The sequence below is a fragment of the Canis lupus genome, chromosome 24 (assembly GCF_048164855.1).
Source record: "Canis lupus baileyi chromosome 24, mCanLup2.hap1, whole genome shotgun sequence".
Classification (NCBI taxonomy): Eukaryota; Metazoa; Chordata; class Mammalia; order Carnivora; family Canidae; genus Canis; species Canis lupus.
This window is the reverse complement of record NC_132861.1, coordinates 33,000,856-33,021,731: the sequence shown is the minus strand read 5'-3', so window position 1 is coordinate 33,021,731 and position 20,876 is coordinate 33,000,856. Positions and strand designations below refer to the sequence as shown.

The 20,876-nt window shown below is 38.6% G+C and overlaps 1 protein-coding gene across 4 annotated transcripts in view; it reads left to right on the top strand.

Moving 5' to 3' along the window:
- The first annotated feature begins 960 nt into the window (after positions 1–960).
- PPP2R2A (protein phosphatase 2 regulatory subunit Balpha) overlaps positions 961–20,876 on the top strand; it is an 85,788-nt gene continuing 65,872 nt past the window's right edge. Inside the window, exons 1-2 of one of the 4 annotated variants that reach the window (XM_072796212.1) lie at positions 961–1,295; positions 3,317–3,391. In XM_072796212.1, the coding sequence (XP_072652313.1) occupies positions 1,289–1,295; positions 3,317–3,391 (82 nt within the window). In that variant the 5' untranslated portion in view covers positions 961–1,288. The remainder of the gene's footprint in view (positions 1,296–3,316; positions 3,392–20,876) is intronic. The other 3 variants (XM_072796209.1, XM_072796211.1, XM_072796214.1) reach the window with 3 other exon arrangements.

Here is a 20,876-nt window from a genome sequence, read left to right as displayed (position 1 = left end):
TGAACCCCCCAGGGATCCCCCATTGATGCATCTTTCTTTTTTTAAAAAATATATTTTTAAATTTATTCATTCATGAGAGATACACAGAGAGAGGGGCAGAGACACAGGCAGAGGGAGAAGCAGGCTCCCTCCCTGCGGGGACCCCGACGTGGGGCTCGATCTCAGAACTCCGGGCTCATGACCTGAGCCATCCAGGTGTCCCTGCTGCATCCTTCAATGACGTGCATACACATCCCCTCTTGGCCGATGACTGGGGTTCCCGTTCTCCCCCCCTTATACCTCTCCACTCCGGCTGAAGCTGCTTTCAACACAAATCTAATAATAACAGCAGCAAATTCTTATCACGGACTCTAAGTCATTTCATCTTTGAAACCATCCTACGAGGTAGGATGGAGCATTCGGCAGCCGGGCGGCCGCTTCCACTCTTCCATCTTCCAGCAGGACGGACCCGGGCCACTTGGTCGGCCACGGTCCGCTACTAGCAAACTCGGTTTTCCGTCCAGAAAACACTGAGCCGCTCTCAGTGGCCAAGGGCTGTCGCCTCAGTTCCCGGGGCCCGGGAGAAAGTATTTCATTCGCCCAGACGGAGCCGGCCCAGCTGCGTCCTTCTCGGGGCCGCGAACTTTCCCCCTGGGCCGAGCCGCCGAGCGTGCACCCTTCGTCCTTTGCTGCACGGGCCACGGGGTCACCAGTTTAAGGAGGAACGCGGTGGGCTCGGGGACGCAGCGTCGCACGGACCCCCGGAGCTCGCGGCTGGAGCCCGCCCCGGAGTCCGCAGAGGCCGCGGCCAGGCTCCCGAGCACCCCGCGCGGCAGAGGGCGCGGCGTGGAAGCCCCGCGGGCCCGGAGGAAGGGGCGGGGCCTGGAGCCCGGCCGGCCGCGCCCCGCCCCTCCCCCTCGGGTCTCCGCCCCGCCCCGCCCCGCCTCGCCCCGCCCCGCCCCTCCGGCCCGGCCGCCCCGCCCCCGGTGACGTCACTGGCCAGGCCAGCCGGCGCCATTTTGAAAGTGGAGTCGCCTACCCCTGCCGCTGCCGCCGCCGCCGCTGTCGTAGCTGCCGCCGCCGCTGCCGGAGAAAGAGCGAGAGCGGGGAAGCCCCAGAGTGAAATCCACCATCCTGCTGGCTCGTCTGCCCGCCCCTCCTTCCTTCTCCCCCGACCCCCGCCCTCTCCCCCCACAGGTGCCATCCGCCGCCATCCGCCCTCTCTACCCCCCCATCCCCAGGTGAGGGGGGTGAGTTCAGGAAGCGGAGACCCCGAGGACCCCGGCAGGGTCACCATTTGCAGCGCAACATGGCAGGTAAAGGAGAAATCACCCTCGTCCACTGACAAGGCACCGCTTCCTTCCTTCTCCCTCCATCACCCCCTAGCGACCGCCGGCGCCTCCCGTAGAGCCACGGGGCGCCCCTCGGGTCTCCGGGAGTCGGTCAGGCGGGGTGGGGTGGGGGTGGGGAGGGCTGTGGGGGGGCGGGGGTCGCAGTGAGCGCGACGGGGCTCCGGAGCGAGGGCTGGAGGCTCGGCACGGGTGGGGGTGGGGAGTGTGCCGGCGAGCCGGGGGTAAGGCGTGGGTGGGGCGGGGTGGGGGCGAGCGCCGACTCGGCCCTCCGGCTCTGGGGCCCGCTCCCCTCGCCCCCCCTCCTCGGCCAGCCCCCGCCGCTCCCCGGGGCTTATTTTAAGCGCCCTTCCTTCATTTAATTCCTATTTTTTTCCTCCCCTGCTGCAAGCCTTCTGGGTGTTTATATTAATGTATTTTTGCCCTGAGAAGAGTGCTTTACAAGTTAAAATACAATGGGGACCTATGTGTATTCCCCCCCTCCCCTCCCCTTCCCTCCCCTGCCCCCTTGCAACTGTGGGTAGGTACGTCTATTTTTGAGACCATGAACCTAAATTTTTTTTTTTTTTTTTTTGGTCTCGAACTAGTTCCCTTTCGTTTCTCACCCTTCGTGTCCAAAGAGTGCAGGGCCCCCTCATACCCCCCAAGTTGCATGAAAAATGTAATTTAAACTTTGCGTTTTCGTGTGTTAGTTTTTTTTTTTTTTTTTTTTTTGCGCAGATGTCCTTTTCCCAAAAGGGTTTCGTAGAGTTAGTTAAAATAGTTGTGGAGTTCAGTGTTATAAATAGCCAAGAGGAGAGAGAGATGTAGGTAAAAGCCTGGTGCGGTGCGGGGCGGGGGTTGGGGGGGGTGGGTGGGAAAGGATGCATACAGAAAAACCAGCTTGGAATATTTAGCAAGGAAGGAAGGTGAAGGGAGAGAAAGGTGATTGCTTTGAGGATGATTTTTTTTTTTTTTTAAATACGTTTTGATGTCGCTGAACGTCTTCGTTCTTTTAGGAGAACCAATTCTAGAGCTTGATTCAGTCGTTCCCTCCCCCCCCCCCCCCCCCATAGAACCAGGACATTTCCTCCCTCCCCAGTGCTTGGGAGCGAAATAGAAACATTCAGGGAGTAAATCAATTTTTCATGCTTCTCCCAAGATAAGAACCTTTAAATGATAAGACCTTTAAGAAAAAGTTGAGGTGTGTTGGGTTGGACTTAACGTCTTGCTGTAAATAAGTTGGCTCTTTGGCCTTGTTGAATGATTAAATGAAATTAAAATTGTTTTTGCACAAGATGATGACCAACTAGTGAAATTGTTTGCAAGGTCCTTTGGATTCTGAGGGATAAGGTGAAGGGAGGCAGAGCAAGCTTCCTCTGACAGTCTCTACACCCGCATTGTTTTTTTTTTTTTTTTTCTCGTTTTCTTTTCCTGTCTGGAGCCAGTGATTTGCTGGTAATGAAATGCAAAGAAATGGGTGGTGAGTGTTGTTGTGTTTGCTGTGTGTGCGCTTTGGCGATTGGGTTCATATGAATCATTACTCCTCACCCAGGCAGTAATGTTCCTGAAGTTTTCTCTTCGTTCCATGTTTTATGGTAGTTTAACCTTATTAACCCTTCTGCAGGTTTTTGTAAACTTAAAGGAAAACTGTCTTAACTTTTGGTATTTACTTTTCTCTGGTAGGTCTTGAGTGACTGTCAGGCTTTTGCTGTATTTGAGGGAAGGGCAAATGGAAGTTTTGAACACATGCACAATGTTAATGGTAGCACATGGCCTTTAAATATTTCATACCTGGAATCTCTCTCTCCCCCCCCCCCTTTTTTTTAATGCAGTACCAACTATTGGAGACTAACCTTCTTCCAAATTAGTGCTCTGGGCTGGTTGTGGTTGTATGTGTGGGCAGTAGTAGGCTATTAGTATCATGCCAACCATGGATACCATCTCTGTGTTTACGAGAGTAAACATGAACAGAACTCAGTTTTAATTGGTATGTTTTCTTTTTCCAGGAGCTGGAGGAGGGAATGATATTCAGTGGTGTTTTTCTCAGGTGAAAGGAGCAGTAGATGATGATGTAGCGGAAGGTAAGAAAGCATTGAATAATGCAAAATTTGAGTATGGAATCTTCAGAATCTTGATTATTGAAGGATTTCCTTGTAGCTAGTTTAAGAATATACTGCGTTTATTGTCTGACCAATGGAGGAACAGTTTTAAAAGTCACCTTTCTGGAAGACATTCAGTCTTCTATTTTTAATACCTTGTATTAATAATACCCTTATTATTAATACCTTGTATCATTTTTTATCTCTATTAAGTGAAAGGAGCATTAGATGATGATGTATATAAAACTTGTCACAAGAAAAATCTAAGGTTCATATGGTAAAGGTTTCTTGACTGTAAATTTCCTGTACAAATAAGTGGTGATGCATTTTCATGTTCGTACGTCAGTTTTAGATAATCGTGTTAAAATAGGCGTCATCAACGTTTAGCTCAGAAACATTTTTGAATGACTGTCATTCATTTTTGGGTAAGATTTTTAGTGTTTAACTGGCATACTTTCAAAGTGTGGTGTTGACATTCTGTGAAGAAATGCTGGCTCAAATGATACATTTTATTGTCTTGTAAGGATTAATTTAGATGGATGAGGAAGCAACAGTGCTGTAGACATATAGCATGGCTTCTGGGGAGCTTATTCTTGTGCAGTTAGAAGCTGGGTTTGATCAGTTGAAGTACTTAAGTCTTAATTCTTTGCCAAATTTGTTTTATTAGTGTATTTCAAAAACTTAAAAAGTTTTGAAATGTTACAGTTTTGCACTTAATTTGAGATGGTCTTAAGGTGGTGGAGGCATTATTTCCCATAAAGTAGTTGTGTCATTTCATTGTTCAGAAATATTTATAAAGTTTGGATTTTAATGGCATTCTGTCTTGAATTACAGTAGGAATTTCCCAACAAAACTAAAATGAATTAAAATGTCCTTTTAGTTTAAAAAAATTTGTCTAGTGAAAGTTTACAAATCTTCTCTCTTTAGGTTGTATTGTCCTCCTTTTAAGATCCTATTTCTGACCTACTGTCTGCAGTACTGTTTGTTTTGAGGATTTCCTCAGGTGATGGTAGGATGATGGCTTGTGTTGAGCCAGTCAGATGCTTGGATTTGCCTGTGTCTCTGTCATTCTCAGTGAAGTGTCTGATCAGCTTGATGTGTCCTTTTTGGAGCCAGTTGGCATACATTGTACTTGTGATACTTTACAGAGCAGTATCACATTTCTTTTCTATTGAATCCTCATCTTTTTCAGATGAGAAATCAGAAGCCTTAGTTAAGAGACTCACTTATGGTCACACAAATAGTGCAAATCAAGGTTTTCTGGTGAAGCTTGTGGTGGTTGACTTGTTGAGAGAAATCCTTTAAGTTCAAAAGAGGACTCGTGTTACTCATTTTATAATTCCATTACCTGTTGAATATTAGGCACTCAGATATTGTATCATTTATTCTGTGCTGTTGTATAATACTCGTTATGAGAATGCTATATACTTGGAAACTATTCCTGGGTTAATTTCCATTTATTTTTTATATCAAAGATCTGTTGAGCTTCCTAAATATTGAGCACTGGGGCTGCCAAGTATCTGGGACATAAACCCTGCCCTGAAGGAGCTCATGGTTTACTTGCTAAACTAAGTAGGCAGAGAGACCACATAGATTTTATTTAATTAGAAGAAATTGGTGGTTCTAAACTTACCTAACTGAATCAAATGATAGTTTGTGATATGTATGATGGAATCAGTTGTAGTTTTCTTCTGCTGATACTTAGTAGCTACATTTTGCTCCTGATTGATGAAATACTCTTTTTTTTTTTTTGAGGTTGTTAAATAACACTTTAACATATAGTGAGTGCATTCCTAGTGTCTTAACATGCTGAGGTTTGGTATGTATATTTTAGTAAAAACATGACTTAACTCTAGTACTTCTGTTTATGCTGCTGTAGTATTAAACACCTAATTTTCAAATTTTACTTTTAATTTTTTTTTTGCATACTGTAGTTTTGCATGTCATAGTCTATTATGTTACTAAGGGAAGATTTGCTTTTCTTAAATAGGATGAATATGTTTCCCCTCTTGTTTTAGACTGTAAACTCTAAACAGGTTACATCTAGCTAAATCTTCAGTTTAGCTTGCCTGTTTTCTGTTAATGATGCATTGCAGCTTCTTTCCCATCAAAGGCTCCAAATTGTCTTTCCCCTCCTACATGCAGTAGCTGTCACAGCATACCATTTTTACTTCTGTAATGCTTTAGTCTTCTTTCCATACCCACTGTCACCTTAGTTCAGGTTCTTAGTATTTTTCATCCAGGTTGCAGTAACTTCCTAAATGATTTCCTGCTTCTTGTCCTCTGTTCTGCTTCTAAGTTAATCTTAAATGCTATCCCATTTTTATGTTCCTCAGAAATCTTCAGTGGTCACTGCTTCCCCAGGATTATAAATTACATTCAAGTATTTCAGCCTAGAATATGAGGTGTTTCACCAGTATGACCCCTGTTTCTAAGTTCATCTGCTAAGAGGGTTTATGATCCAGCTAAATGGATGCTGTTCTTCAAATCCTGTACAGTCTTACTTTTGGGTCTTTGCTGTTTCCACCTTGGAATGCCTTATACACTCCTCCCACAGTTTATTGCTTTTATCAGAATTCTTCAAGTCACATCTGTAACTCTTCTATTCATCTTCCTTTTTTGGAAGTATTTTAAAAAAATCTTTCTTCATAGTGCTTTGTATTTATTACTTATCCTAAACCTTTGCTGTTACACTGTGCAGGACCAATGCATCTTTGTGCTCTATGCAGAACATCCTATACAAGCTGCTATGCTTAGAACAATGCCTGGTGCTTAGTAGGTGTTGAGTATTTGTTGAATGAAGGAATGTGTTAATATTATGAGGCTTTGAAGGGGGAAAGAGATACGTTGAAACGAGGATTGTGATATGCTTCTGAAAATCATGGATGTATCCACTTGGCAGGCTTTATAACCGGATTGATGTTATACAGCTGTGTAATGGAAAGAAGTTTTTATCTTGGTGACAAACGAGTGGTTTCTGTTGTTGTTCTTTTACTCTAATCTTGTTAATTCTCAAAGTTGTTTTAGGAAAGAAACAGTCCAATGTTATTACTACTGGTAAGTTAAATTGTGTGAAAAAAAAAGTTAAATTGTGTGGGAGATAAAGGGCTCTTTGGGGGACTGAATTTAGAAAGAAGTCTTTACTGGACTTAATTAAGGCTCAATTTGTCATTAAGTATATTGCAGAATTAAGAATTTTGATGTTTTACCAAATACTCTGACCTTTGGCCAATGTAGGCTCTTACTGGGATACTTATTCTATGCACACATCTCTTTAGGCACTTGAAGTGGTTTATCTTTGGTATAGTCACTTGTCTAGAAGGGGAGGTACTAAAATCTCTATCCCTCAGTCTCATGTCCTGCAGTTTTCCTTTTAATCTTTGTGGTAGTGGTAATAAGATTTTATCATATTCTGTAATTGAAAATTTTCCTTTATTGACTACTTGCTCTCATGAGACAGTGCGTAGTTACAGACACTGGTGCTAGGCCACATAGTTTGAATCCTACTCAGCCCTCTGCTAGCTTTGTAATCTTGGGCAAATTAACTCACCTTTGTGCCATTTTCCTCTCTAAAATTAAGATCACAATAAAATCTTATGGTGTTGTTTTTGTGATTTTTAAATGAGTTAATATGCATAAAGCAGAAGCCTGACACATAGTAAGGGTGTTATAAGGATTTAGCTGTTATTTTTTTGAACACTTATGGCAAATAAGAGTTGGAGAAGGAGAAAACTGGGCAATTGTTTTTAAAGGCTACTAAGGATTTCTTCTCAAAGTGGGGATGGTATGTATATTTTACACATATTCTTTAATTCCAATGACACATAGTTCAGAAAACATTCAAAACTAAACCATAGCCTTAGAGACACATACTAAACTGGTAGGTAAAACTCTGAAGAAAAGCTACAAAATAATTGCTATAAAAGCCAGTATATGGTGGTTACCTTTAAGTGATGGAAGGGAGTTCTTGGAAGGGAGTCTGGGAGCCTCATGGAGATGGTATCCTGACTGGGTGACAGTTGTACTGATTAACTGATTATCCTGGACATTTTTCTTTTCTTTTCTTTTTTTTTTTCTTTTTAATATTTAATTTATTCATGAGAGACAGAGAGAGGCAGAGACATAGGGATAAGCATGCTTGCTGTGGGAAGCCTGATGCAGGACTTGATCACAGGACCCTGGGATCACGACCAGAGCCAAAGGCAGATGTTCAACAACTGAGCCACGCAGGCACCCCCTGGACATTTTTCTTTTGATTTTTGATTTTCTGTATTTGTTAGATTTCACCCCAAAAGAGTGTGCGTGTGTTTAAATCAATACTGTATTAAAAAAGGGTTTAGAGTGAAAACTGGCAATCCCTACCTTCATCTACTCCCTAATCCTCCCTCATCCTTCTAAAGACGATTATATTGGACTCTTTCAACTGTATTCCCTGGTGCTTATTTTTTTGTGAGTGAAATGATACTAATATTTCTCATCCATTTTAGACATAACCAGGTGACTTTCCTCTCTAGTAGATGAAGCTTAAGCTGTTCCCCTTATCAACCCCATGCCCCAATGTTTTAACATATAGTATGGTTAAATTAGAAGTTGGTGCTTACATTGTTAGGAGCATGCACATGTTCACTGCTGAACCAAGACTACTCTACATTGTTCCTCGTGTACCAGTTCATTTGTCCTAAAGCTAATAATTGCCCATTTTTAATTTGCCTAGTTTTTTTTGTATTTGCATTTAGTATTTTTATTTTTTATATTTGTGTTTTTGTTTTTTTTAAGATTTTACTTATTTATTCATGAGAGACAGAGAGAGAGAGAGAGAGAGAGAGAGAGGCAGAGACACAGGCAGAGGGAGAAGCAGGCTCCATGCATGGAGCCCAATGTAGGACTCGGTCCTTGGTCTCCAGGATCAGGCCCTGGGCTGAAGGCGGCGGTAAACCACTGAGCCACCTGGACTGCCCTATATTTGCGTTTTTTAAAAAACACTGTTATGGGAGATTTTGAACATTACAGAAAATGTGTGGAATAGTGCATTGAACCTCCATCACCCAGCATCATCAACCCATGGCCGTTGCTGCCCCTTTTATACATCACTTGATCCCTTTCCAGCCCTTTGTATTTAGCAGTAGAAACATTACTGATTTTGTTTTTATAATCAGGATTCAACAAACTAGAAAACAAAGGTCATCAGTTTAAAGTGTTTAAAGTGAAACAAAAATAATTTTTCCTAATTTTTTTTTTTTTGCAGCACCAATACTTAGTAATCTATTGTTTGCTTAAGTTTTAGTTGTGGAAATATTAAAAATTCAAATACATGTGGATAATCTGAAGTGTGTAATTTTTGTAAACATATGGAACAATTGTTATCATTCAAGATGGTTAATTAATGTAAATTTTCAATATTGTTGAGTATTAAGTATTAATTTTAAGTTTATAATATTTTAATGCAAGTATGTATTCCTTATCTCCATTATTTAACCTTAATTTTTTTATAGGAAGTTATTTTAGGATATGGTTTTATTACATAAAACCTTGTTTTTATGAAACTTGGATCCATATGTATTGCATCTTTCAATGCTTTGATCTTGTTTATTTTTGGTAGGATTTAGACCAATGGACTGATTTTCTTGGGGTGGGGGAGTTCAGTAGTAGAGTGTAAGTAGTCCCCAAATAAAGACCTAATAAATAAAATTGTGAAAAACAGTTTTTGGGATATCACATTAAATTTAATGGTTTTAAATGTCTAATGCTACAATATAAAAAGAATTTAATATCATCTGTGTTCTGTGTTTCTTAGAGTGGTATGCATATTAGATTTAGGCACTAAGGCCAATCAGTAGGAAAAAATTGTAGAACCCTGTTTTTTGCAGATTTCAAAATACAACAAAACCTAATGACCCATGGTAGAGGCCTCATTTAACATTCTTGTATCACACGTGACACTCCTCCTTGCTCTTAACACTGGTATTACTGATAGAAGTCTCATACTCATGCGATACAATCACTTAGTGTAAAGTTGCCCATTAAATAATGTGAATGACTCTCTAGTATTAGGCAGTATCCTTTTTTCTTTTAAGATATTGCATCGGTATATGCCTGGTTTAGTTGAATTGCAGAAAGAAAACTAAGCTATATTTTTAAGTTTCTTATGTCATTAAATGGGAAAATTGAATAGTTGGACATAGATATTTTAGCTAATCTCCTCAACTATGATCTCTTTTCCCCTGAAGTGATAATGGAAATTATAATTGAGCAATCAAGGATCCACAAGTTGCTTTCTTAGTAGAAGTAAAGAGAAAGTCTTGGTAATTTCTAAATTATTACTTTTTTTAAAAGTAAATAATTGAATCTGATTATTACCACTGTATAGTCAGTATGAGGAAGAGATGGCCTGGTCATCTTAAGTAGTCATAGCAGCCAGAGTTTATTGAGTGTTTAACTATGTGCCAGGTACTTTTTATACGTTAGGTGCTTTTTATATGTTTCATTAAACTTCACAAAATCTCTGTGAAATAAGTAGATGCTGTTTTTCCATATTACAAACTTGGAAGTTTAATTTATTAACTGTGTGTCTTTGAGCAGGTGTTGGAACCTAGGATTCATACTTCAAATTTAATTTTCCTTTTAATCTCCCTAATGTAATTTTACTTATTTCAAAACTTGCTACTTTTTTTGGTTAATGTGAAGGTGTTTGAGGTTGTTGGAATGTGACTTGTTAATAACAGAGTTACTTATAATGCCCAGTGGATTGCGGTTGTTTTGAAGTAATTCAATTTGGAGATTTTCTGGATTTTTCTAACAGATATTTTAAGATAGGATGTGCTGTAATTGGGCTGTACAGGCTTTATAAACCTTCTGAGGTTGTATGTAAAGTTGTATTGTGTATACTTGTACATAAGTCAGCGAGAGTCCATAACTATTGTCGAAATAGCTATTTTAGAGTGTGGTCTGGTGACTCCTCAACTCATTCAAAAGGTGTATGAAGTCAAAACTATTTGTATATTAATATGATATTTGCCTTTTTGACAATGTTGATATTTGCAGCACTGGTACAAAAGCAATGTGGGTAAAGCTGCTGGTGTCTTAGTGTGAATCAAGTCTTTGGCACCAAATGGTCCCAGTAGTCATGGTAATCTATACCATGTACCAGCAGTTTAAAAATGCCAGTTTTACATATGAATGTTTTTGGTGAAGCAGTAAAAACTAATTTTATTAAATCTTGACTCTTTGAGTTACATGTGTGTTAAACATTCTGTGTGACAAAATGAGGTACACCAAAGCACTCTGCTACAGATCAGAATACGTTTTGTTTGGAGGAAAAGCATTCGTGTGCTTATTTGGGTATTAAGCTGAACTAGCTATCTGCTCCTTTCATGGAACATTATTTTTGTTAGAACTACTGACAAGGGATGGTTATTCAGATTTGGATATTTAGCAGACATCTTCTCAAATGAACAGTGAATTTGTTGCCTCAATGGACACAGTCTTTGTTGCCCATGATGGAATTTGAGCTTTCAAGCAAAAGTGAGAATTTTGGAAAACATGTTTTGATCATCTTGAGTTGGATAACTTCCCAATACTTAAAATTTTTCAGATGAGATCAGTAGTATTAATGACTGTAATTTTTGATGAAATGTAATGAAATGTATCAACGTTTGGAAGCTCTGAATATCTGGATGACTCTGAATCGGTGTTTCACAACTATCCAATGCCTGTGATGGTAAAAAAAAAATGCATAAGTAAAAGTGCAAGGTACAGCAATGGATATTAATGTAACAGACAATGGTTTCAGATTCCACAAACTTTTAAGAAACTACCACTTGTCCAGTTTGGGTATAGTATCAAAGGAATATCCATACTGCCTAAAAAGCCTATTAAAATACTCCTACCTTTTCAATCACATACCTGAATGAGGGTGGATTTTCTTTGTATATTTAACCAATGCAATGCAGTGGAGTGTGTTGAGTGTAGTAGTCAAAATCTAGGTGTCTTTCATTTAAGCCACACATTAGATTTGCAGCATTGTAAAACAGTGCCATTCTTCTTGCTAATTTTTTGCTGAGGGTAAAGTCATTCATCTTTTTTTGTTAATGTGTAGGGTTTATCATTAATATTTTTAAATTGATAAGTATTTTAAAATTTGTAAGGCCTTTGGGGTCCTCGGATTTTAAGTGTAAAGAAATCACTGCCCTCTAGAAATAGCTGACAGCCATTGGTTTAGTCTGGTCAAAGGTTTCACTGTATTAATGCTTTAAAAAAGTCTCACAGACCACAAGATAAGTGATCAGAGCAGTATGCTGCTTTTGTGCATGAATATCTGAAGTGATATTTCCTGTGACTCGATATTGTTGTTTCAGCCTATTCCCTCACTTTAGATACCAAATTAGATGTACCTTAAGCTCTTTCATCTGGTGATTTTGGTGAAGGAAGGATACTTTTAGGATTTTAAAATACCTATTTTTAAACTTAACCTCCCTTGCAGAGATTACATACTATATTTGTCAAAATACTTTGGATCTAAAAGGTGTTTTTTTTTTTTTTTTAGGGCATTTCCCACTATCTGCTCAGTCCAGTTAACATTAACACTTACTGTAGGATTACTGAGTTCCTTAGAGCCTGGTGTGCTGCCATTTCTGGTTGCTGCCTGGTTCTTTGAAATGAGTTGGTGACCTTGGAATTGTGTTTTATTTTGAGCCCAACATGTAGCACTTTGATGTGTGTGTTTTTCTTTTTTTTCTTGTAAGAAAGGCATAAAATTGGCACTGTAATTTTCTATTTCCCAACTCTATTAATTACTATAGGGAGGAAAGGGAAAGAGGACTGTTTTCTTTAAATTTTACTTTTTTTAAAGTTTGTTTATTTTTTAGTAATCTCTACACTCTGTGGGGCTCAAACTCACAGCTCTGAGATCAGGAGTCGTGTGCTCTTCTGACTGAGCCAGCCAGTCACCCCTAAATTTTACTTTAAAGTACAGCATAGGGGATCCCTGGGTGGCTCAGCGGTTTAGCGCCTGCCTTTGGCCCAGGGCGCGATCCTGGAGTCCCGGGATCGAGTCCCATGTCGTGCTCCCGGCATAGAGCCTGCTTCTCCCTCCTCCTGTGCACTCTGCTCCCCCCCCCCATCATAAATAAATAAATAAATAAATAAATAAATAAATAAATAAATACAGCATAATTCTTAAAATAGTTGCTGAATTTCCCATTCTAAGAATGCAGTATCAGCCTTTTATTGCTTAATATTTTCAGTATTTTTTTTGGCTCTTTTTCTACCCTTTAGAGAACACTTGTCAAAGTACTGTATGTATGCCTTTTAAAACTAGCTACACCAGTTTCCCATATGCGTTTAAATGTTAGGTTTGTTAAAAAAGAAACAACTAATTATTTTTAACGTATTTAGTTAATCTTCGTCGTTAATTAAAATGTCACCCAGGTCTTTGCCTGAGTCATATGTGGAATCCTTGGCAAATCATGATGGAATGCTTTTCTATAAGTCGCTATACAAAAGAGGTTATGCTTTTGTAATTTTTTGTTTCTTTTCGTTGATTTCCTTTTTGAATGTTTCAATATCAGTTGGGATTTTCTCTTCTGGAATCTTTGAATTATTTCTTTTATCCAGTTCAAGGAGGTTCATAGACCAGTGACCCTATTTAAAAACCTCTGCTTTAACCTAAAGTTTTGCCTGTGGTTATATGCCTGCTGAAATTTGGAAGAGTTGAGGATATTTTATATGGAAATAATAGCTTTTGGACTGTATTTTTTTTCTTAGGAGTCCTCTTAGTACTTAGTGTTCCTGCTATGATATTAGAAGGATGAATCTTTTCTAAGATACTGGACTTGACAGCTTTAGTATATTCTCATCTTTTTTTTTTTTTAATTAAAAATTTCTGTCTCTTTAACCACAGGTAAAATCATTAGAGGAATATATTGGGTTTTGAATCAGTTTTTTGTTTTATACTTAATTCAGAAGAAATCTAAACTTCTTCGGTAGCCCATAATAAGAGAGAAACCAAAGTATAGATAAAAGAGATTGATGAGAAAATTTTCTAAGTTTTCTAAAGATCTGGGAAAATGTTAACTTTTAGAACCTGGCATTGTAGGTAGGGTGTCAAGTCTCTTTTGTGTGAAAGTGGAGATAGAACCTTCTTGGTGTTACCTGTCTTTATTTTTTCCAGCTTACCACAAGAGTCCTATGGGTCTGCAATAGATGTGTTTTTAAGGTAGCATAAGAGGAATCTTGAATACATTCTTGTTGGCATATAGATTGGGAAGGTTGTAGGCAGTAAATAATTCTTGTCAAATTCTTTAGGGATGCAGCATGCAAAAATGGTTATGGGACCTGGTAGTTGAGAAAGGGATTGCTCCTAGTCTTTTTTCCCCCTTGACATAAAAGGAGAAATGATTCTTTTTTAGTGGCAGAACCAATTCTTCAAGCAAAATGCTTCTTAGCTTATAAAATAAAAAAAATTATTTTAAAGCATTTTTAATTGTTAAAAACCCATAACAAAGTTTACCATATTAACCATTTTTAAGTATACACTCGAGCGTTAACTGTATTTACATTGTTGTGAGGCTATCTCTAGACTTTTCATATTGCAAAAGTGAAACTGGACCTGTTTAGCAGTTCCCCATTCTCTCCTCCGCCCCTGGTATCCACCATTTTGCTTTCTGTTTCTATGAATTTGACTACTTTAGATACCTCCTACAAATGGAATCATACAGTATTTGTCTTTTTGTGGGTGGCTTATTCATGTCCTGAGGTTCATCCATGTTGTAGCATTTGATAAGTTTTTCTTCCTTTTTAAGGCTGGATGATACTATGTTGTATGTACATACCACATTTTGTTTATCCATTCATGCGTTGATAGACATTTAGGTTGCTTCAACTCTTTTTTATATATAACTGGGGTTTCTGTGGGAAGGAACAGCAGAAGTGCTTCCTTTAAATGACTGGAGGTGGACAGAGCCCTGGATAGAACATGAAAATACCAGAATAGAAGATGATAATACAGATTGGTACTGCTGTGCTACATATCTGTTTATCCCAGATTAGCAGTTTTCAAACTAGAACTGGATTACTTTATTTTGTAGGCTATTTCAGGATAGGGTTAAACAGAGTCTAAGTTTTTGACCAAAGTTCTACCTCATTTGTTTTGTAATTTCTAGTTTAAAAATAGAAAATCCCATGGATTTTGTAAATCACATTTCATTATTGTAAGCCTCTTTATATTAACAGTGAAGACAACCAGTATGTTATTTCATGTTTTAATTAAGCAAAATCTTCATCGTGATAAGAATATTTGGTAACTATTGTTTTTCTTTGTAATGAAATTGTAGATAAGGAATGATCAAGGTTGTCTTTTTTGACATTATTGTCATTTTGTACCCAAGGACAGGACAGTGAAGCTCAAAGTTGTGCAATGTTAACCTAAGATTGTGAGTTATTCTGTCTGCTTTTTAGGCTTCCACGTTGCTTTTCTGTGGTTCAGTTTTTAAAAATACTATTTGACTAAAAACCCAAATCTCTGGTTTTCATAGGGAAAGAGCAGAGAACTAAGGTGACACCTTACTTAACTTATCCACAAGTCAGCAAGAATATGTTGAGTACCCAGTGCTGTGGAGAATGTGAGGCCGTAGCTTTATATATCCTTCACTTTAGGTATATTATGAGGGTCAATTTTATTACGGTAAGCCTTTTCCATCACACCTTCTGACTTCTGGTATTAACCTGTCCTCATTACTGGGAGAGTCTTGGCTAATCCTATGTAAAAAATTTACAAGTGATGTTAGAATGTGAGTAATAAATTGTTTTCTTTCTTCCAAGTTGACATGCTTTTTGATATTGAGATGGTGCTATAGTATAAATACTTGGTTGTTCATGGAGTTAAATGTGAAAGAATCACACGTATCTCAAGTTTTTCTAAGACACGACTCTGTCTTTCTGTGGTTTTAAATGGTGTGAGTTGAATTTATTAATGAAATTATTGGAGATCTTTCCAGATAAATGTGGTAGCCTGTAAGCCTTTTTCTCTCTTCCCTCTATCCTATGTGTTTTGATCAGTTTGGCAGTTCCTTAAAAAGTTAAATATAGATTTAACCATATAATCCAGCAATTCTCTTCTTCAGTGTATACTTCAGAGAACTTTTACATGAATGTTTGTAGCGACATTACTTATAATAGCCAAAAAGTGGAAATAGACCAAATGTCTGTTAATTGATGACGAATAAAGAAAAGGTGGTGGTGTATCTGCACAATGGAATATTATGCAGCCATAGAAAGCAGTGAAGTGCTGTTACATGCTGCAACATGGATGAACTTGGAAAGCAGTATGCTGAGTTGAAGAAGTTGGTCACAGAAGACCACATATTATATGATTCTGTTTATGTGAAATATCCAGAAGAGACAAATCTATCAAGACAAAATAGATCAGTGGTTGGTAGGGCCAGTGGAGGGTGGGTATGACTGCCAGTGGGTACAGCATTTCTCTAACTATGTGATGAAAATGTTCTGGAATTAGTGATGGTTGCACAATTCTGTGAATGTAGTTAAATACTGAATTGTACACTGAATTTGACAAACGAATAATAGTAAATAAACTTTTTAGATTACTTACACTTACAGATTGTCAATCCAAATAGTGCAAGAGGTATAGAGTGAAAGTATGTCTCCCTCTTAACCCCATTCTCCCAGGTTCTATGTCCCTAGAGATAACTGTCACAAATTTCTTACATACGGTTTCAGAAGTGTTTCATAGTTGCATTGTTTTTAATTTAACAGAGCATGTTTAGCATTTTATTTGAAAGTGGGGAAATACATTCCAGAGATCCATGATAGGCAAAGTATGTATAGGACTTATCTTAGAGAGGATCTAATGAATTGCCTAAGTAGCTACCATTTTCTTTTAACTGTCCTGTGATTTTTTTTTAATAAGATTCTCAGCTTTTTTTTTTTTTTTTAAGATATTTTTATTTATTCATGAAAGACACAGAAAGAGAGAGGCAGAGACATAGGCAGAGGGAGAAGCAAGGCTCCATGCAGGGAGCCCAATGTGGGACTTGATCCTGGAACTTCAGGATCACACCCTGAGCTGAAGGCAGATGCTTAACCACTGAGCCATCCAGGTGTTCCCTGTCCTGTGATTTCTATAGCTGTAGTCTGGAAGAGTTGCTGAGAAAGTTGTATGTGTTTGGGATGTGCATCTAGATGTACAATTAGTAGACTCTACAGCTAAGTAAAATTTATGAAATAATGTGTAATAATGAAGTAATAATGTCTAAGGTATCCAGATCTTTAAAAATAATAATTTGGGTCCATTGATACCTGAAGTCTGTCTCTTACTCCCTCATTAAAGTAGACCTTGCATTTTCTCCATTTGAATCTTATTGTGCTTGATGTGATGTTTGAAGTGACTAGGTCTTTTTTTTTTCAGGTGATGATTTATAACTAAATTACATATTATAAAGTAGGCTAGATCCTAAAGACCTACTGTGTCTTTTTTACTACTCAGTAAATACTTAGCTCCTTTTGTTCAGATGTCCACCATCTCTAATTCTGAACCAGATTGCTTGGAAATTTTGTTATGTCATGATTTTTGCACTGCTCAGGTTGCTGTTAATACAGTTTCATCAAATTCTTCTGTGGTATTTCTTTAATATTAAGGATTTTTATTATTTAAGGAAAAATAACTCCATATAAACATAAACATATTTTAAAAGTAAGTGCTGTGCGCCTGGGTGGTGAAGTCAGTTAAGTGTTGGACTCTTGATTTTGGCTCAGGTTGTGATCTTGGGATTGTGGGATCAACCCCTATATCGGGTTCAGCTCCGAGTCTGCTGTAAGACTCTTACTCCTCTTACTCCTTCATCCTGTCCCTCTGCCCATCACCCCTGTGTTTGTGCACACATCCTCTCTCTAAAATTAATAAATCTTTAAAAAAAAGTACTCAAGAAACTTAGGTAACTGCCAAACCAGTGTTTTGTGTGCGTTACCATTTAATCTTCACAGCCAGCCTCTGAGGATAGGTATTATTTATTATTTTCATTTTGTAGATGAGGAAATCAAGAATTAGATAAAGTAACTTGATCAGGGTCACACAGTGGTAAGTGGGGGAGCCAGAGGTTGAGCCTTGGTTCTTCTGACTTGAGAACTACCATAAGTGGGATGCCTGGGTGGCTCAGTGGTTAAGTGTCTGCCTTCAGCCCAGGGCATGATCCTGGAGACCCGAGATTGAGTCCCGCATCGGGCTCCCTGCATGGAGAGTCTGCTTCTCCCTTTGCCTCTGCCTCTGCCTCTCTCTCTTCTGTGTATCTCATGAATAAAATGTTTTTGTTTTTGTTTTTTTTTTTAAAAAGATCCAGAAACAAAGGAGGATTACCGTAAGTAATCATATATAATCTCAGCATTTTTAGATAAGATCTATTAACATTTCGACATAGATCTGTTCTTTTTCTGCTGTGAATATGTATTTTAAAAATTAGCGTTACATGTGTAGTTTTTTATAATGCTTTTTCCCCGAATTAACATCTAAGAAGATAAATGGCTCTTCTACTTGATTTGGGCAATAGCTTTTGATACTGTAAATTTATGATGAACATCCTTGTGAGAATCTTACTACTTTAGGGTATATTTCTAGAAGTGGAGTTGCTGGTCAGAAATGTGACCTTTTTTGTGGCTTAAAGAATGTATTACTAAATTGCCTTAGAAAGTTGGTGTTGATTTTCATGTTAGCAGTGAATAGGAGTTACCCATTTCCTGATCTGTTGACAATGTCTAGCACAATATTACCATTCAGTACAATTTTTTTTCACTTGTTTGAACATGTTTAAGTATATAGAATCTGTTCATGTCCTTTGTTATTCTTTGTGGGTGCTTTTCTTATTCATTTGTAATAGCTAAACCCCTACCCCCTCTCATCACCATAACTGAGCAAAGTTGTATGGAAGCTCAGAAACATAATTTGGGTCTAGAGTAGATGGGAAAGTCTTTCTAAATGAAGTGATTTTGTCCATTTTTGGCAGGCAGTAGAAGGCAGAGGGTAAGAAAAAAACATCTGGGGTAGCCCCGGTGGCGCAGCGGTTTAGCGCCACCTGTAGCCTGGGGTGCGATCCTGGAGACCCTGGATTGAGTCCCATGTCAGGCTTCCTGTATAGAGTCTGCTTCTCCCTCTGCCTGTGTCTCTGCCCCTCTCTCTCTATGAATAAATAAAATCTTTTTTTTAAATAAATAAAATCTTAAGAAAAAAAAGTTTGAGAACTATTAGTTTTCTTATCTGCAAATGGGCATAATTAATAGTACTTACATTGTTATTCAAATAATTGAAGTACTTGAGTACTCAGTTTTGGCATATACTTAGTGCTCAGAAAATTTAGTTGGTGCAGTTACTTAGTTATTTAATGCATGATCAACAGATTAACAATTAACAGAGTGAATGCCTATTCGAGTCCACAAATCAAGATCAACTAGTTTTTGAGATTTGGGGCAGGTGATAGGCACTTTGAATAAATATATGTTGCATTCATGAATGCAGCTTTAGCTTTGTTGAGTTAGGAATTTGGGGAATCCAAAGACAGAAGTAGGAAGATTTGGTTCATCAGAATTTGGGTTAGGCTGGGGTCTGGCACTTTGATTTACTAGTTTAATTTACAATAAAAGTTCAAGCCTAGGTGGCTCAGTGGTTGAACATTTGCCTTTGACTCAGGGATCAAGTCCCACATCTGGCTCTCTGCACAGAGTCTGCTTCTCCCTTTGCCTAGGTCTCTGCGCGCCTCTCTCTCTCTCTGTCTCTTGTGAATAGATAAATAAAATCTTAGGGAAAAAAAAAGTTCAAGCTTGTTCTTTAATTCTTTTGTTTCATTTTCCTATTCTCAGGTCTCTCCATTGTTTTGTTCTTTCCTGTGATTGGATACTCTGCATCAGCGTGGGGCTTTCAAAATACACTAGAACCATAACATCCTTAATACTACTAGTTCCATTTTCCCTAGCTGATAGGAGTGGAGTTTGGGGGCACCTGAAAGTGTGATCTCAGAAAAATCCCATTAGAAGTATAGACTCTTAACTGCAGAGGCTCTTTAAGAAGTCCTGTACTTCTTCCCCTCTAAGGCAGTGAGTGTTCTGTTTCTGTGATGATCTGAATCCTTTACCAGACCTTGAGTAGGCTGATGAATATATGTAGAGCCCCTAAAAATATTTTACAGGAATCTGAAGAGAAAGCACATTTTATTGTACCAGTGAACACCCTTCTATCTCTTTGATTCCTTACTCAGAAGTGCGCTGTGTTTTGTCAAAGGAATTCTATCAGCTGGATATCAGTACTTCCCAAGCTTTAAGTGCTTATGGATTTCCCTGAAATCTTGTAAAATGCAGATTATGATTCTGCTTGTAGATCTGAGGCGGAGCCTGTGCTTTTACTTTTCTTTTTTTTTAAGATTTTATTTATTCATGAGAGAGAGACGGCGGGGGGGGGGGGGGGGGCAGAGACACAGGCAGAGGGAGAAGCAGGCTCCATGCAGGGAGCCCGATGTGGGACTCGATCCCGGGTCTCCAGGATCACACCCTGGGCTGAAGGTGGCACTAAACCGCTGAGCCACCTGGGCTGCCCTGATTTTACTTTTCTAACTCTGGTGATGGCCATGTTGCTACTGCTGCTCTGTTGCTCTACTACATTCTACGCTTTGAGGGAAAAGGCAGTTAATAGCCTTTTTTAAGGGAAGGGAGAACAGGTAGGTAGTATCTTAATTCTTTTACTCAGCTGTAAAGAATAGACAGACTGAATAGATTCACTGTTGCTGTTCTCACATCATTTAACATTTGTTCAATAAATGAATAAACACCTCCTGGGGAACTTTATACTGTTTAAAGAGCAGCTAGCATCATGGTGTACTACTAGTTAGCCACCCCTAATTGTCAGATTAGATTTGTGCTTGTATTTCAAATTTAGCTCAGACTGATATCATAGTATACTTAAAGGTTTATTTTTGCTAGTGATTTGCCTTTTAAAATAGATTGCCCTCCTAGTGCTGTGAAAAAGATGAATTTAGGAAGTAAAATCTTCACTCCTTAAGGTTGTTTTATAATCTTTAACAGATTTTTAATAAGTATACATGATTAACTTTTTAATTTTTGTGACTTTTCTATGTGCTTCTTTAGTCTTGGAGATACCTTGTCAGTCTCTAGTCAGGATTTCTTTCCCTCCCCAATCACCTAATCTTAGTTTTAGTTTAAGTTGATTTTCATTTTATTTCTATAGCTCATGCATGTACATAGTTCAACAAGTAAGTAATTTCAAAATGCTTATGAAGAAAAGTAAAGTGACAGTTTTCTGTCTCCCTCACCTGTAAATCACCTTGAGTTCCCTACCCAAGACTTTCAGCTGATTTCCTCTAGTATTTATTTTCCTATTTCTAAACAGTGTTCCTACAGCTGTTCATCAATTTTAGATGTCCTCAGATGTAAATGGTAGCCAAGAATTGGATTA